This window comes from Rhamphochromis longiceps, linkage group LG22 (assembly GCF_057381845.1).
Source record: "Rhamphochromis longiceps isolate RC_006_pf linkage group LG22, R_longiceps_female_GT1.1, whole genome shotgun sequence".
In the NCBI taxonomy this organism is placed as follows: domain Eukaryota; kingdom Metazoa; phylum Chordata; class Actinopteri; order Cichliformes; family Cichlidae; genus Rhamphochromis; species Rhamphochromis longiceps.
Window position 1 is genome coordinate 20977845 of NC_140577.1, and position 18794 is coordinate 20996638.

The 18794-nt window shown below is 42.0% G+C and overlaps 1 protein-coding gene across 10 annotated transcripts in view; it reads left to right on the forward strand.

Annotated features, from left to right (window-relative positions):
* The window catches only part of dync1i1a (dynein cytoplasmic 1 intermediate chain 1a), a 69162-nt gene that overhangs the window by 20286 nt on the left and 30082 nt on the right, over positions 1-18794 (forward strand). For 7 of the 10 annotated variants that reach the window (XM_085395564.1, XM_085395572.1, XM_085395570.1 and 4 more), the window contains 4 exons: positions 4122-4217; positions 6751-6922; positions 11029-11128; positions 11260-11385. In XM_085395564.1, coding sequence (XP_085251690.1) covers positions 4122-4217; positions 6751-6922; positions 11029-11128; positions 11260-11385 — 494 coding nt within the window. The remainder of the gene's footprint in view (positions 1-4121; positions 4218-6750; positions 6923-11028; positions 11129-11259; positions 11386-18794) is intronic. The other 3 variants (XM_085395568.1, XM_085395573.1, XM_085395574.1) reach the window with 1 other exon arrangement.

Here is an 18794-nt window from a genome sequence, read left to right on the forward strand (position 1 = left end):
ATGCTCAATAGTTGCTGCCTACTGTGAAGTAATACACAATGGTTAAGCTAATGAAACTCTCAGCAGTAGCTCAGCCTTCATTAAGACTGTTTTCTTTATTCCACAAACAAATCAGCACATTACTCTCACCTGAACTATTTCACTCGTCTGCTGGTCCATAAAAGCAATAATGATGCGTGTGCCGGCTAACAAGAGCCTCATGCACTGAAAACAAGATAAAGTGTTTATTAGTCCCGGTACAGTAGCTACTTACCATACATTTAGTAGCTAGCTCCAGATTTGTCTATATAAGTCTATGCAGCATATCATGTTAGGGTGTAGACATACAGATGTTTTGCTGCGTGGATACAGAAAATGTGAAATAAGCAAAAGGGAAAAGATGTTTTATTGTATGTGATATTTTCTGTGCTTTCCCTTGTGTAAATGATCTACAATATTAATATAGAAGGATTTTGTTCTATGACACAGAATCCATCTATAGAGTGCCACTGTAATCCATATATGGTTCAAAACTGTTAACTATCGCTGGGGCTTAATTTAACAAATAATTTCTCTATAAAAGCATCAGATACTGGTTACATTATCTGTAATGGGAATATTTTCTGTTGTCTTGGTCTCTGAATGATTGTAGCATATGTACGTACACTCCAAAAAATATTTATGGCTAAAATGCTGCCTTTAAATAATTTGATTACATGTAAATCTTCCATGTAATCTTGTTACATAAGTACAATGCAAAATGTGAAATTTAATAAAATTTAAAGATGAATTATATGAATAAATAAACCTCTGATTTTATGTAATTCAGATGCATTTTATTCAGAATTATTGCTTCTTCTTTATGTATGTGCCCTGTCTCCTCCTTAACTGGTGGGTCAAGTTTTTTTTTACAAACATCTTCTTACATACAGCGATTATTAACTTCTAAATATTTTTAAAAAACATTGGTGATGACTCCCAATCCTTTTGAGTTTCCTGTTCATCATCCGCCTGAGAATGTACGTTATGGTCACCAAAATTTGTATCCGCGATGGAATTTTGCTCAACTGTTTTTAGTCCTCGTACTACGAGTGTTAGCAGCCCTAATCAGATTCTCACTATACATGTGCTTCATATTTACTGGGAAATAGTGTTTACACATTTTCTGTCCTGACGCTAATTCTGATAGCGTATCTGCTAATCACTCCTTTTCCCCCCCGTTTAAAAATCTGTCTGATACGTCTTCAGATAAATTAACGAAATATGTTTTATATCCAGTAACAGATTTGTTATTGCTGTTAAAACTGAATGATGACAGCAATAGCTGCTTGAGGGGTTAATATTAGCTGTTTTGGCATTTTATAGGTGACACCCAATCTTTCCAACTTGCTAAGCTGAAGCACATTTCTGTGTTTCTAACAGTCACATTTTATACATCTGCTCTTGTGGGTAGAGTGCATACCTCTGCCAGTGTGTGTGTCTGCGTTAACAAACACTTTTACACATTTGTGCGCGCGCGTGTACGTTGTTTCTATGCCCGCACCGTGAAGCTGAGAGAGCCTGCATACCTGCTGGGCTGCTCTGAATTGACTGGGCCTGGTCAGCATGTGAAAGCAGCCAGTGGAAGATTGAGGCAACCAGATGCGGAGGCCCCAGGCTACAGAGGATATCATTACCCCGGGTGTGTAGTCGGCCAAAACGGGAGCCCCCAAGCAGAGTTTCATCAAGGTGGACCCCCGTCTGCAGTGAGGGGGAGGATACCGGTTAACCGTCGTCCTGCAGCGAGGAGCGGTATTAAGCGGCAGGTGGAAAGAGAAAGCATCCCGTGACTGGAATGAGGTGGAAACAAGAAAGTGTGCAGGATACTTGCAGGGTAGCATGCAGACACGCTCACACTGTGAGAGATTGTCTCTTTTCATTTCCCTTCCCTGCTTACTTTGCTGTGCCGCAGGAAAACCGAGCAGTGCCTCTCTGCTTGTACTCGTGAACATTTTTACATAAAGTTTTAGATTACCATTTACCACAGTATAGGTTTTGTTTTAGCCTGGGCGCACGCAGAAACACATCTCTGAAAATTTCCATTTAAAGGAAATAGTAGTGATATTTTTGGTGCGTACTGTTACAGAACAACTTGATGCATGGCCGTTGGCAAAGACATCAGCAGTATCTTCGGACGGGAATTGGACCGTCTCCCCTCAGTGAGGTAACCCATACACCATGAATCACGCTGCCTTGCTCCACAGTCTTGTGGTCCCGGGGGTTGACAGTTTGACCGCTCCTCGATGTGGTTTCTTTCTGCTTTCCTCACGCTCCTCCCATCCCCATTACCGCACATTCCAACCACCGGACCGGTCACATAAGGTCAAGAAAATAGAGTAGAATAGAAGTTGTGTGTAATATACCTTCCTGTTTTCTTTTTTCTTTTTTAACTTCTTTTACATCCTGTAGCTTTTCTCATTAATGACTTCAGTTTGGAGGAAACAATGACAGCCCAAAAAAAACAATACTTGGAAGAAATCAAACTTCACAAACTGAGTCATGGAGGAAGAGACAAAAGGACCTGGGGAGAAAAAAAAAAAGGGTATCCCTGTTTGTAGCGTGTCTGTTTTGGCAGCTCAGACATGGAGCTAGTCTGGCAGTCTGCCTGTCTGGTTCTTTCTGGTCTCTCTTCCATACTGGTGGGTCACTGGTGTTTGGATCAGTACAGCTGGCTGTTAACCACACACTTGGCTGGAGCCTCACCACTATGTATTTGATATAGCGTAGTCATTTATTATATAAACACAGTATGAAAATTAAAGTCATATATCAAAAACGTTTACTTGGAAGTGAAAAGAAAAGAAAACACAAGGACTGGTAGGGAAGGATCTTCTGGGAATACAGTGAATAGAATAAGGCAGGACATTATTGTAATAGCATCAGTATAATCAGTGGAGTGGTCCACCAGTTGCAATTGTATTCGTAGCAGCGAGTTCATCAAAAGCTTAGGCGAGCCCCAGTGACAAATGGACAGTTCATCTGGTGCAAGAGCAGCCCTCGAGCGAGTGGTTTTAACAGTGCCCCAGGCCATACTCTAGCTGAGTTAAACACACCCTGACATGTGTATGCGTGTGTGTTTCTGTGAGTGTGAGAGAGAGAGAGAGAGATGACATGTCTGAGAGTGTGATGTAGTCACTTCCTCCCACTGGACTGAGCAACTGTTGTCAGTTTGACCCTGCCAGTTAACCCCTCACCACCCCTGGCACTGTGGGCGAGGGCCCGGGTGTGTGTGTGTTTGAGAGAGAGTGAAAGACAGATTGTATGTGTGTGTAGCGTGTGTGTTAGCGGACCACAGGTGTCTGGTGGCCGTGTCAGGGTGTTAAGAGGTCTTCAGAGAGGCCCCCCGACTCTCAGCATCTGTTTCAGAGGGAGGGAGCAGCAGAAAAGAGGAGGAGAGGTTGGTGAGGGTTAGCAACACATAGCCCGAGGGGTGGTGGGGCAGTAGCTGACAAGCAGGTGCCTATGTTGACAGTAACCCTTCATACTTGAACCTCAAATACACACACACACACACACACACACACACACACACACACACACACACACACACACACACACACACACACACTCTCTTCAAGTCAAGTGTAATTGCAGAGACTGATTGGAGGGAATGCAGAGGGAATCCCCTTTTACACAGACACGCATGCACACACATACATCACAGGATCTCTTTGCATGGGGTCAAAGGTGAGGGAAAGAGGGGAGGGCACACAAAACTCTCACATTTCCTGCCAAGTCTGTGTGCGTTTGTGATTTTGGTGCACAGTAACCAAGCTGCCCACACAGATGTGCATGCAGGACAGTAGAGATGGACACGAGCTTCTGGCCTTTACTTACTACGCAACTGTAAGGGAAGTTGCGTGGCTTTGGAATTCGTGTGTTTTGTAAAAAACAAAGTGCGTGTGTTTGTAAATAAAACCCATTTGGTCTGAATGTTAGTCAGTCAGGTGTACCGGTGCATGTCTGGGAATGATTATTTTGGTAAGGAGGAGGGGGGAGGCAGCACGCAGCGGGAGGTCGAAGAAAATTGGAACAGCTGTTGATTAACATGAGTGCTCTCTGTCTCTCTCTCTCCTTTTTTTTTTTTTTTTACTCTCCCTCAGTAGAGGAAGAAGAAGAAGATGAAGAGTTGATGGAAACGAAGCCGGGGCCAGAGTCGGAGCAACAGGATGAGGACGACAACAGGGAAGCCAAAGAAGGTAAAACGAGTTTAGCAACAAAAAAAAAACCCCATTCATTTAATGAAACCCCAAAATAAACTTCCCATTCTTTTTCTCATGTGTGTGACACCCTTTTCAGGTCAGTGGGTGGATCAGATAGGAGGGTGGGGGCAGGTTTCAGCATATCAGGACCATGGCATCTTGGGGTCAGCACTGATTAAAAACCTGTCACTTGACCCCGTTCGTCTTCAAAGTGAAGAGGAATGGAGAAGTGTGTGTATGTGTATGCATGTGCCCGTGTGTGGAAGTCCTAGAAAAAAGACCTGGTTCAAACACAAGCCATGATGGACATATTCATATTCTGAATATGCGTGACTGTAGCAAGTGTGAGTCAAACACACACAGATAGGCAGATGCACCCACGCAGTCGTAAACACACAGTCATCCGTCTCCTCTCCATCCTGGCCTATTACAAGGTCTGGCCTTTGATCTCTGCCACTCGATTCACTGGGTCTTTTCTGACAACTCGTAAGAAATACAAAGAGATGGAGAGGGATCAAAGTCAAGAGGCAGGGTAAAGGTCGGTGTGTGTGTTTGTGTGTGTGTGTTAGTGTGAGGAAAATCGCGTGTGTGCTTGGGGACAGTGACTTCAAAAAGTGGACGCCGTGCTGTGCAGCCATTACGTTCAAAGGGAGGCGGGTCGCTCACAGGGCTTTGTTATTCCGTTGTTTATGAAGTTCTTGCTCTACGTTTTTTTGTGTGTTTTTTACTAGGAATGATGCATTAGGAACTGTTTGTAGTTTATTACGTCCTGCATGCAATTCTGGTTTTGATAGAGATGAAGAGAATGCTAATCTTGTCTAATGTCATAGCCACATGTTGATTCTTTTGCAAGTAGTAGTAGAAGCAGAGTACAGTGTTTGTGTGGATATAGTTGGATACACTAGCTGTTAATTCATATAGTGCGTAAGAGGGGGGAATAATTAAAGGAAAAATGGTTAAGGTGTGGGGTCACTACATGCTGCCACAACAGCTTCAGTGCACCTTGACATTGATTCTACAAGTCTTCCATTGGTTTGACAGGTGGGACTGGCCATAGCATAGACCTATAAATCAAGGGTTCAAACATAAGGCATGGGGGCCAGAGTCAGCCCCCAGTGGACAGCTTTGGAACTTGTGAAGAAAGCTGTAAATTTATGGACTTTTACCTGTATTTTAATATGTTTTACAGCTCTATCTTTACTGAAAAAGACCATCTACATGACTTTTCATGCTACACTAAAGTGATTATAGGCAGTAAAAAAAAAACATCAAATAACAGTGAAAAACCAGCAACAAAAACTTTGTTTTATAGTTACAGGGTTGTTTTTTACAGTCTATTAAGACATCCTAAGGATCAAATGTGTAATTAAACTTCTTTAGAATCACAGAAAGGGGAGTTTCACTGGTACGACCCACTTAATAAAAATGGGCTGATCTGCCCTATGATGTAAAATGAGTTTGACATCTCTGCTATAATCATTTTTGCTCACTCAGTGACGACTTCATCCTGAAAGAGACCATTCAGAGGAACTTTGTGTTGATGTGCAGTAAGCCTTTCCAGAACCACTGGATGCTCTCTCTGTAGAGGTCAAGCAATCAGCCCTGTACCCCTGTCTTAGTGTACAACCATTATCCTTTCACTGTCTTTAGTCATTAATTCACTGGAGACTATTTCTCTTGTCATCTTTTTCTTATTTGCATAAGAAACAGCAGATTAACAGCCTGTCTCCATGGGCAGTTTTTCTTTTTTTTGCACTGAAAGCATCGATGACTGTAGTTTCAGAGTGCTTTCTTCACAACTTGTTTCTGCTAGGTTAAAAAAAATGTATTTTTATTCAAAGTTCGGTCATAACTGATTTGGATTTGATCGCAACTGATTGGATCAACCCAATAGAGCACTTTGCTCTCAGGCTGCAGGCTTACTTCTGGTTCCTAGGATGTTTAAAAGTAGAATGAGAGGGTTGGACATTTTAACATTTTGTTTTTTTTGATGCTCGCCTCATGTGAGATGTTTCAAGTAAAAGTCCAGCTTTTGTCACTTCCACAATAGCTTGATTGGGCAGCTCCAAAGGTTGCCCCTTACTGGCCTATTATTTGCAGTGTTGGCATTATAACTCCAATTCCTTCTTGATTTTGCTTGGTTGTGTGAGACATGCAGTATCGTGTAGCACAGCAATGTTGCAAAAGCTGATTGATGTTCAACTGGGAGCACTGTGGGCACAGTGGGGGGGAAAGGGGGGGGAACTGTGCTCTGAGGATTTTTTTTGCGGTGAAGACTTTGAGCACTGTCAGTATTCAACTTCATAGGATTTGAGTAGGAAATCAGTCCTACCAGTGCCCAAAATGCTGTCTGTGAAACATATCCTAAAATGTTTCCTCCCCCCTCTCCTAACATTTTAGGAACGCAACAAAATTGCTTTCAAACCTTGCCGTTATTTTCTATTACAACAACATTGTGTGCGAAGTGTGGCCGACAAGTCTCACATGTCTCTGTGTGTTTATATGTTTATGTTGATACTTCTTCCAACAGGCTCATTTCCAGTGCTGCGGGAGCTGACCGAGGAGGAGAGGCAACAAATCCTGCACTCCTCTGAGTTTCAGAGTTTTTTCGACTGCAGCATCCGAGTGATGGAGCGAGCTCTGGCTGAAGACAGCGACATCTTCTTCGATTACAGTGGCCGAGACCTTGACGACAAAGAGGGGTGAGCAGGAAGGAGGCAAATGGGAGCATGAGGTTGGACAGAGCATTGGGTCAGGATTTATTTACAATTCAGTTTTTATTTCCATTTTACTAAACCTCCCAGCTTTTGTTCATACCTTTAAACAAGCCTGGTGCATGCCCACTGAGTCACTGCAGTTTCAGTGACATTGTGGCTTTTGTTCTTCCAAATACTTGTCTTCATAGTGATGTCACACTCTCAGTGGGTTTAAAAAAAGCTCCTAATAACTGACAAAAATCTCAGCTTAAAGAGCCATCCGAAGGGTTGCCTCTAAATGGTCATTTGGCAAGGACTCCAGACCATTACAGACTACAGGACCACCAAACCCTCCTCCCCCGCATCCTCTGATGTCTCCTTCCTCAACGAGCTCAACAACTTTTATGCTCGTTTTGAGCGAGGGAACCCAACAATTACAACCAAAGCAGACATGACGCCAGACCACCAACCTCTGACTCTCTCCCCCACCGATGTCGGAGCGGTGCTGAGCAGGATCAATGTCCACAAGGCTCCAGGTCCTGATGGCGTCCCCGGGCGTGTTCTCAGAGCGTGTTCTGAGGAGCTTGCAGGAGTCCTGACAGACATATTCAACCTGTCCTTGGCCCACGCTGTGGTATCGGCCTGCTTCAAATCCACCTCCATCGTCCCGATACCCAAAAACTCCAACCCATCTTGCCTCAATGACTACCGCCCAGTAGCACTCACCTCCATCATCACAAAGTGCTTAGAGCAGCTGGTCCTAGCACACTTCAAATCCTGTCTCCCCCCCACCCTGGACCCCCACCAATTCGCATACCGCCAGAACAGGAGCACAGAGGATGCAGTCTCCATCGCACTGCACTCTGTCCTCTCACACCTGGACAACAACAACACATACGCCAGAATGCTGTTTATAGACTTCAGTTCAGCATTCAATACAATCCACCCCTCACAACTCATCAGAAAACTGACAGACCTGGGCATCAGTTCCCTCATCTGCAAATGGTTACTGGACTTCCTGACCAACCGCCCCCAACATGTCCGGCTGGATAACCACTGCTCATCTACAATCACGATGAACACCGGTGTACCACAAGGCTGTGTGATGAGCCCTTTCCTCTACTCCCTCTTCACCCACGACTGCAGACCTGCTGATGGTTCTAACACCATCATTAAGTTTGCAGATGACACCACGGTGATTGGCCTCATCAGTGACAACGATGAGGCCGCCTACAGGGAGGAGGTGGATCGTCTGGCTGAGTGGTGCGACACAAACAACCTGCTGCTTAACACCGAGAAGACCAAAGAGCTCATCGTGGACTACAGGAGGAATGCTGACCCACATCCACCCATCCACATTAAGGGGACGGCTGTGGAGCGTGTGAGCAGCTTCAAGTTCCTGGGAATCCACATCTCCGAGGATCTCGTCTGGACGACCAACTGCTCCAAGCTGGTCAAGAAGGCTCACCAGCGCCTCTTCTTCTTGAGGACTCTGAGGAAGAACCACCTGTCCTCAGACATCCTGGTGAACTTCTATCGCTGCACCATCGAGAGCATCCTGACCAACTGTATAACAGTCTGGTACGGGAACTGCTCTGCCTCGGACCGGAAGGCGTTGCAGAGGGTCGTGAAAACTGCCCAGCACATCGCCGGAGCACCACTTCCTGCCATAAAGGACATCTACAGGAAGCGGTGTCTGAAAAGGGCTGGGAAAATCATCAAAGACCCCAGTCACCCATCACATGGACTCTTCATCCTCCTGCCCTCTGGGAGGCGCTACAGGAGCCTCCGGACTAAGACCACCAGGTACCGGAACAGCTTCTTCCCCACAGCTGTCAGACTCCTGAACTCTGCCCCCTGACATCTGACCCACGTTAACACATGGACTGAACATACACACACCCACAATGGACAACTGTACCCTCAAACACACAATAATAACATGGACTGAACCACCACTCACAACCACCAGCACTTTATATAGCCTCTGTAGGAATTATCCACATATCTCACTGATCTTAACTGCACTACTGTATAATTCTGTGTAAATAATCATTCTGTACAATACGATAATTTTTAAATCTACAACTCTTTATAAACTGCATAGTTCACATTTCTGTATAGCTCATATTTTTGTATAGTTTTTTTAATTTCATATTCTGTATAGTTGTTCATATTTATATCCTGTACATAGCTTGTACTCACTACAGCCTGTACATACTTGTAGTTATAGCATATTCATAACATACTTCATACCATGTACATTATAACATACCATAATAGACCCATTTCTGTAATATGCTCACATATCTATATTATTGCTAATATATATTTGTAATATATCTATATCATGGCTAAAGCACTTCTGGATGGCTGCAAACTGCATTTCGTTGCCTTGTACCTGTGACATGTGCAATGACAATAAAGTTGAATTCTATTCTATTCTATTCTAAATGGAGGTGTTGGTCGAAGTTGTAAGAGTCATAAGTGCAAAGCTGTTTTAGTATACTGCTCTGCTATTATAGAAGAATGCTGCTTTTACTGACTCACTTCAACTTTGACCACTGCAGCCACAGAGAAACATGAAGCCTGTGGTCAAATAGAGATTAAGTCTAAAACAGGCCATGGCTCAGTGCTCAACATCAGCCCTCCTTTTTTATTCTTTTCTCAAGGACGTGCTTTGAAAGTGTAACAACCTACATTTCACTACCTTTTTTCATTACATACAGCCTCACATAGTACTGCAGACAATACAGATATCATCCACATACTGGTGGGCATAATGCGTGGTAATTTACGCTCCAGGTTTGTCCAGGTGATGAGTCAGCTTTAAGTTTAAAAATGACTCTTTTACATTAATTGTTGCTATGAAGTTTTGTTTTTTTCCCCCTTGATGTTATAAATCGAGCTCACACTTTACCCTTAAAGCAATGTACTTTTGTCTCTACCTAAAACCTGAAACTCACTTGCCACTTAGTGCATGTCAAGCCAAGATGACTAAACGGGAAGCTGCAGCCATCAAGGTCCGTGGGAAGTAAAACTGACAGGTTTCCATAAATGAGCCTGTGAAATTATTAACAGCTGTCTGCAGGTACCTTTTTCTACGGATTGCTCAGGTTATCTCAGCCAGTCTGCAGACATCCCACTGTGGAAGCTCCCAGTCTGGATTTAACTCCAGACATTACTGTGATGTCTCCCACTATCATGATGTGTTTTTTCATTTATTTGTTTTTCATTCATTCAAAGTTCAATGTATCCGTTTTAATAAGATATGGATCATGGTTTGTTAAATTAATCATTAACTGTCCAAACTGACCAAAGAAACCTTAATTATGATTTTTGTTAGAATTTTGTAGCCGTGCCACTCCAATAAGAGACTTCTTACAACTGGAGAGCTGCCCTTGTAGAGTTGATATTAGATATATGGACAGAAGTATTGAGCCCCATCTCTTAATCACTGAATTCAGGCGTTTTTAGTGTCAGTGTCACACGTGTATAAAATCAAGCACCTAACCATACAGACTATTTGTTGGTTGTTCTAAAGAGCTCACTTTTTATGTAATAGGATGCCGACTCATCAGCTTGGTGACCCCGCTCCAAACTTCCAGATTAACATTAACATCAGCACAGAAATTGGGTACCAGGAGCTTCATGGCATGGGTTTGAATGGCCGAACAACCCTAAAATTATTGTGCCACTCATAGCCAGTCCAACACATCTTCATTTATGGTGGTTTCTTTTTCTCTTTAAAACTTTTGTAAACGTTATAAAATGAATGTTTGCCTTGGTTCTAATGCAACTTACACTTTTAGTAAAACAGTACACATGGTACAGTTCAAAAGGGCATTTAATCAATTAATAGTCTCAGCTTTAAAATAGTGGCTGTGCCAGCAGAAAATAAGTTGCTCCCCTTTCACCCTAGTTACTATGGTGTGTACGTTTTGGTAAAGCCCAGACTAGGAGTTACTTTGCCAGTGATCACAAATGACTTCATCAGAATGAAGTCAGTTTTTTAGTTGGCAGGTGCTTATTAACTCTGGCAAGGATTTTGCTATTGGAACCAAGCTGAGTTGAAGCAACCTTTGACCTTTCTCTCCACTGTCCTCTTCCAGAGACTTGGGCAGTGGCTCCAGTCTGTCCTTCAGTAGGCTCTTCTATGACGAGCACTGGTCAAAACATCGTGTGATCACCTGCCTCGACTGGTCCCCTCAGGTTAGGCCTGAAACTTTTCCAAACAGTAAAAGATTTGCCAAGAATGAACCATGTCTCTGTTGGTATTTTTTTTTTCTTCATATCGTTGTCTGGATGTTTCCCATCTTGTAAGCCTTTCCTTTCTCTCTCAGTATCCCGAGTTGCTGGTTGCCTCCTATAACAATAATGAGGATGCTCCACACGAACCAGACGGTGTTGCTCTGGTGTGGAACATCAAGTTTAAGAAGGCCACCCCAGAGTACATCTTTCACTGTCAGGTACGTCAAACATACACTTGCCAAGTCTCACATCTATTTCCAGAACTATTGGATGCCAGTCCTGATGTCAGACGTCTGCAGGTTAAGTTTTGCCACTTCTGTCTTAAATGTCTGGATGGTTATTTCCAAGTATTCTAACCCAGAAAAGTCATGTTAAACAAAAGAGGTCCTCTTATGTCTTTCTTTTGAGTTTCTTTGTTTTGAGTTTTTTTTAATACATTTATGAATTCAACTTTATGTCCATCGAGTAATTTACAGCTTTTACTTCTTTACGCAATAATGGTTGGAATGTTGTGAGATTAAACTAAATATATATTTACACTACCACTAGAGGGTTATTGTAAGCGTCAGAAAGTGGGATTTTCCAGGATGTACTCTCTGGCTTTTAATTGACAAATCATTAGCAAAAGGGCTTGATAGTCAGACCTCGTTACATTTGTTTAAAAAAACCCAAGATGGTGGTGGTGAGAACACTCATTTCACGGCTTCGATATGGGACTTAATGAACCTCTTGACGGTGGCACGTCCAGCTTTTGTTCTGGCCATGAGTCAGGCAAAGCATGAATGTGGGTTGCAAAGTGGCTTGCAGATGTGCAGCAGTCCTAGGAAGGATAAAGCAGTTTAGTGTACTCTGTGTGAAATTTGGCAGTTGTATGGATTTCAGCTGATGAGGGCTGAAAATGACATCAGCTGACCTGCTGTCATTGCAGTTGTACTTGACTTCATGTATTGCCTGAACTGAGACTGTGCTGTTTTTGTTGGAAATGAAACTAATTTATGCTTGTGATGTTAATTGCAAATGAAAATAATACATTTTAGGAGGGAGAATTGGAGATGGAAGGAGGTGGGGAGGTGGAACGATTGACTGTGGGGACCTTCACAGCTCCCACAGGGCCACGTAGAGATGTGTCAGTAGTAAAATGATGTGGCCTACCACTTCCTAATCCAGCACTGAGTGTGTTAGCCCACCCAGGCTGTGCTCTATTTTGAGGTGAAATCTTCCTTACGCACATTACAGTAAAAGCAGACATACATCTGTAATAGTATAAATGCTATAAGCGGTTACCTTTCTGTTTAAAGTGATGTCAGACATGAACGCGCACACTCGCACATTCAAGGTTTATTAAAAACTTAAAGCAAAAGAAACAAACAGAGCAACGTAGTCCTTCATACCACACACTGTGTGCAAATATTTCAACATGAAGTCTAGTTCTGTAATGGATTTTTGAAGCACTCCATTCTTTTACTGCACCATAATTTATTCTGCTGCTCAAATTCATGCGGTTGTACGGACAGATTGCAGCTATGCATCTCGTAGCTCTGCGATTCTGTAGATTTTTCCATGTGGCTCTCGGACGTTGTCTGACTTTATTAACAGCGTGCGGTTTCTGAGCATGCTGATCTGCAAGTTGTCGGCACTGAGCAGTAGATGCTTGGGAACAGGGATATTTGTGTAAGCAGCAAATAAAATGCTCTGTGTATTAAAAGGAGCAATAAAACTGTAAAAGTTAAAGTGAGTACAGTGACGGGAACACACTGAATAGCACTGAAAAACTGGGAAATTTCACTTTGTATCAGAAACAGACAAACAACTACAAACAGTGTTGACTTGTCCACACGGAGCGATTTGTTTTATCTGAGCCTTTACTGGAAAGCTGTGCATTACACAACATGATGCTGATGAAGAAAAGAAAACAACTGAGAGCAAATAAAAACATTAAAGTGCCCCCACCCACCAAATTTCACCACCACACCTCATGTCTTACATGACACGTTCAAGGAAGGATTAACAGTGGCAGATTAAGTGGCGATAAAGTAAGAAAGAAACCATTTAACGTCAGCGTTTACTTCTCACGTCACTGTTGGATCTGGATAAAACAAAGGGGGAGAAAGTAGAAGAAAAGTCAGGGGACTGTTTGCTTTTCTCACTCGCTTTCTCTCTGCGGTGTCTTTTGCAAACAGAGTCGCTACTCTAGTTAGCTACGTGTCCGATGGCTTTTAATATGTGAGCATGCTGTGCTCTTTAACCCACCAAAACCACAGGGCTCAGCGCCTCTTCCCCTTTCTTTCGTTTTCTGGTCACCTTTCACCTCCCATCTTTAGCTAGAGTAACAGAGAGGCCACACTCTTGCAGTGCACACATGCTGTAGGTCGGGTTGGTGAACACTGCTGCTGTTGGCAGTCAGTGTTTGGCAACACTTAGCCGGTTTTTGTTTTTGCAGACAGAAGCTGCTGTCGTTTGATGAATGGATAGGTAGATGAATACTGTATATGTGTATGCCCGTGTTTGTATGTTTGCTGTACGCATGTGTAACGACCATGGTGTTTATGTGTGCGCGTGTGTGTGTGTGTAGGATACAAAAGAATGACAGGGCAGGATGGTATTTGAGTGTTTGGGTTTGTGGTTGAGGCTGGATCCAGCAGGGGCTTTATTGTAAAAAGTAGTGGGTTATGGGAGGCTTCATATTTCAGATGGGGTTTCAGTGAGGTCAAGCTCATTGGCCACTTTATTAGGTACACCTGTGAACTCTAAGTGGCTCCAGCACAGCAGCTCCGCCCTTAAGTGAACTATTAAAACAGCTTCTGTTTGTTTTTTGTTGTTGTTTGATGTCACATTAAACTTTATTACTGAAATTGCTTTAGTTCATGTACAGTATGTCAACGTAAACACTTCTATAAACATTTTAAATGTAGTGGAATCTATTCTACCACCACACTCCTCTATGAACGTAAACATAAAGTTGAAATATATCTTTTCAGCATCCATGATCTTTTTCAACAAACACCGAAAGTGAAGCTTTGTAAAAGTGGAACTTGTGGTAATACAGAGATAGCAATGCATTTCATGGGTTATCTATTAAAGTGGCTAATCATTGTTTTTTCATTTTAAAGGAATATGAAGTTATAAAGTGTCAAAATACAATATTTCATGCTTTTCTTTTGGGCGGAATCTCAGTTCTTTTCAATGCCGTTTTATTAGCATCAGGACAAATTAACACTACAGACTGGTGGCAGATTTATTTAGAAATATGCATAGTATCAGCTATGTGTTGCTAGAACAACTTTAATGCACTGGTTTTGGCATTGATTGAAGTCTCCAGTGCTCTGCTTGAGGGAAGAAGCACTATTCTTCCAAATGATAATCCCACATTTACTGTTTTGATTAAGGTATGGAATAAAATTAGGCTGATCATGTTAATGTACAAAAAAAAAATCCTAAAAAAACAGTAATATTCCGGCAGCTGGGGCGCCAAAATAATACCAGAAAATAACAGAAAATAACTTTCACATGAAAATACGGTTATTTTCAGTAATGACAATACAGTTTGTTGCCCTAATTTTACATGGGATTTTGCCTCTTTCAAGTGCTTTTATACATTAAATTAGGAACATTTTAATGTTATTAAACAATGAAATTACCTATAAACAAGGTCAATGAATCCGGCAATATGAATAATAATACTTCAATGTACAGAAATATACAGTTAACAGTTGGTTTAAATAATAAAGGATTGCATTCATATCGCGCTCATTGAGACCCTCAACGCGTTTTACAATTCCACAATTCCCCTCTGGCCATCACCAGTAGGTGGTGAAGTGTCTTGCCCAAGGACACAACGACCGAGGGCTCGAACCGGCAACCTTCTGATTACAAGGCGAACTACCAACTCTTGAGCCACGATCGCCCTAAATAACAATAATAAGAATTATTATTTGATGTAAAAAAAAGTTTATGAGAATCATATATTTTTCCATAGCATTACATTTGAATTTAACAGTTCAATCTTTCAAATAACGGACAAATATTTGTGAAATTATGATACATTTGTGAATGTATTTTAACAATAATACATTTAAAAAAACAAGAAAATTATGTTTTATTACATTTATAGTGATTTTACGTTAATTTACATTTGATATGTAAAATCACAGTCTATGGTGTGTTAGTTACAGCAGGGCCCAAGAGCAGACATGGGCAAGGAGATGTGACATGACTTAACAAAAGGCGAACCTTTATTATGGCTGATGACAGAAGGCAAAAACAAAAGCTAAGACGAGTGCAGGCAAGACAACTAAACTGGAAAACAGACTAAGAAAAACCTATGAAACTGTGATAAAGCTATGAAACTTCAAGAACTAATTCTATGACTGTGAGAACTGTGACGACTATGACAAGACATAACTGGGAAGGTTACACAGACGACGCGACACAGACTGAATGAAACACAGAGACTAAATACACATAAGGGATGATCAAGGGAAGTGGCCACACATGGGAGCACAGCTGACACACATGAACCTAATGACAGGACAGGGGAAGTGAAACTAAATACAATGAAAAAAGAGGACTCTTTCAAAATAAAACAGGAAACATGATGAGACAGACCAAACAACATGGGTTGACAACATGAGACATGGAACACAAAGTGTAAACAAGACTAAGATCCAGGGAAAGGGGAAATGAGGAGATCCAATAAACAGAACTAATTCTGAACAACTTAGGGGTGTAAGAGAGCTAGACGAGCTTAACCCAAACAATAAATGACAAAACACAAAGACTCAAGTTCTAACTGATAACGCAAAAACAACTTAACATTTCCCCATACTAAACAGAAATACACAATATATAATGAACTCAAAATGCTGGGTCACAGACCCAGCCATGACAGTCCAGTCCTGATTCGTTGTTGGTCTCTGTTCTTGATGTGCTGGTGTTGTGAAGGATACTTCCCAGTTTGATTCTGGGAGGAGTCTTAGTGTCACATTGGGCAATGCACTCAGGGAACCATGCACAAATATTTTTGGCAGTGTGCAGCAATACTGTAATATTGCATTCTAATGAAACACTTGTATGTGTAATAAACAGATGTCACAGGAATGTCAAGGATTTGTTTTCATTTTCTGTTTCTTCTTGCTTTGCTGCTGCGTGACCGCTTTTTTAACTCTTCTATCACAGCTATTCACAGTAGGGCTGCTCGATTATGGCAAAAATGATAATCACGATTATTTTCACTGAAATTGAGATCACGATTATTTGACGATATTTATTTAACCCTTTAAGACCTACTATAGAACCAAGTCCACCAGAGCTTATATTATTTTTATTTATTTTTTGTACATGCTGTAGTGCCATTTGTGGGAGCATTTCAAGTTGCTATACATCAATACAACTGTTATAGCCCATATTTTAATAATATGTATGCATTAAGTCCATAGTAATTACATAAATTGCAAAAAAGTGCAATAAACTACAAAAAAAATTGAAAATCGCTTTTGTTTTGTTTACATATATTTCTACTTGGAGAAGTTTAAGAGGTTTATCCCTCAAAACTTTAAATACAATAAAGTTGCAAAAAATAGTTTCCCACCACAGGAAATTTATTTTGAGTGTCTTCATAGTTTTATTTTGGAGATACAGCAATTTTTATATACTGCAGGAAAAACAAAAAACAATCCTATGATGCAAATTTGCAAAGAAAACAGCATGTGCATCATTTCACTGTGGGAAGTGTTACGAACAGCTGATAGTAACGGCAAAGCGTGTTTCTGGAATATTATGTTTTTGTTCCTGCAAGCGCTTTTTATGCAATTTTTGCAAAGCTATACAGTGGGGCAAAAAAGTATTTAGTCAGCCACCGATTGTGCAAGTTCCCCCACCTAAAATGATGACAGAGGTCAGTAATTTGCACCAGAGGTACACTTCAACTGTGAGAGACAGAATGTGAAAAAAAAATCCATGAATCCACATGGTAGGATTTGTAAAGAATTTATTGGTAAATCAGGGTGGAAAATAAGTATTTGGTCAATAACAAAAATACAACTCAATACTTTGTAACATAACCTTTGCTGGCAATAACAGAGGTCAAACGTTTACTATAGGTCTTTACCAGGTTTGCACACACAGTAGCTGGTATTTTGGTCCATTCCTCCATGCAGATCTTCTCGAGAGCAGTGATGTTTTGGGGCTGTCGCCGAGCAACACGGACTTTCAACTCCCGCCACAGATTTTCTATGGGGTTGAGGTCTGGAGACTGGCTAGGCCACTCCAGGACTTTCAAATGCCTCTTACGGAGCCACTCCTTTGTTGCCCGGGCGGTGTGTTTTGGATCATTGTCATGTTGGAAGACCCAGCCTCGTTTCATCTTCAAAGTTCTCACTGATGGAAGGAGGTTTTGGCTCAAAATCTCACGATACATGGCCCCATTCATTCTGTCCTTAACACGGATCAGTCGTCCTGTCCCCTTGGCAGAAAAACAGCCCCATAGCATGATGTTTCCACCCCCATGCTTCACAGTAGGTATGGTGTTCTTGGGATGCAACTCAGTATTCTTCTTCCTCCAAACACGACGAGTTGAGTTTATACCAAAAAGTTCTACTTTGGTTTCATCTGACCACATGACATTCTCCCAATCCTCTGCTGTATCATCCATGTGCTCTCTGGCAAACTTCAGACGGGCCTGGACATGCACTGGCTTCAGCAGCGGAACACGTCTGGCACTGCGGGATTTGATTCCCTGCCGTTGTAGTGTGTTACTGATGGTGACCTTTGTTACTTTGGTCCCAGCTCTCTGCAGGTCATTCACCAGGTCCCCCCGTGTGGTTCTGGGATCTTTGCTCACCGTTCTCATGATCATTTTGACCCCACGGGATGAGATCTTGCGTGGAGCCCCAGATCGAGGGAGATTATCAGTGGTCTTGTATGTCTTCCATTTTCTGATGATTGCTCCCACAGTTGATTCTTTCACACCAAGCTGCTTGCCTATTGTAGATTCACTCTTCCCAGTCTGGTGCAGGTCTACAATACTTTTCCTGGTGTCCTTCGAAAGCTCTTTGGTCTTGGCCATGGCGGAGTTTGGAGTCTGACTGTTTGAGGCTGTGGACAGGTGTCTTTTATACAGATGATGAGTTCAAACAGGTGCCATTCATACAGGTAACGAGTGGGGGACAGAAAAGCTTCTTACAGAAGACGTTACAGGTCTGTGAGAGCCAGAGATTTTCCTTGTTTGAGGTGACCAAATACTTATTTTCCACCCTGATTTACGAATAAATTCTTTACAAATCCTACCATGTGAATTCATGGATTTTTTTTTCACATTCTGTCTCTCACAGTTGAAGTGTACCTCTGGTGCAAATTACTGACCTCTGTCATCATTTTAAGTGGGGGAACTTGCACAATCGGTGGCTGACCAAATACTTTTTTGCCCCACTGTATGTGGAACGAAACCGTGACCGAGGACAAGCTGATGGCATAAGATGTAAGTACAACTCCTCCGGTTTCATATGCAAAACAAATTATTGCGCTAGCTTACACGGTTCAGGTTCTACAGGGATTTAAAAATAGTTACGCAAAACGGAGCGTGCTGCTCTGACCGGCTTTAAAGGGTTAACAATGACTTTAAAAAAATAAT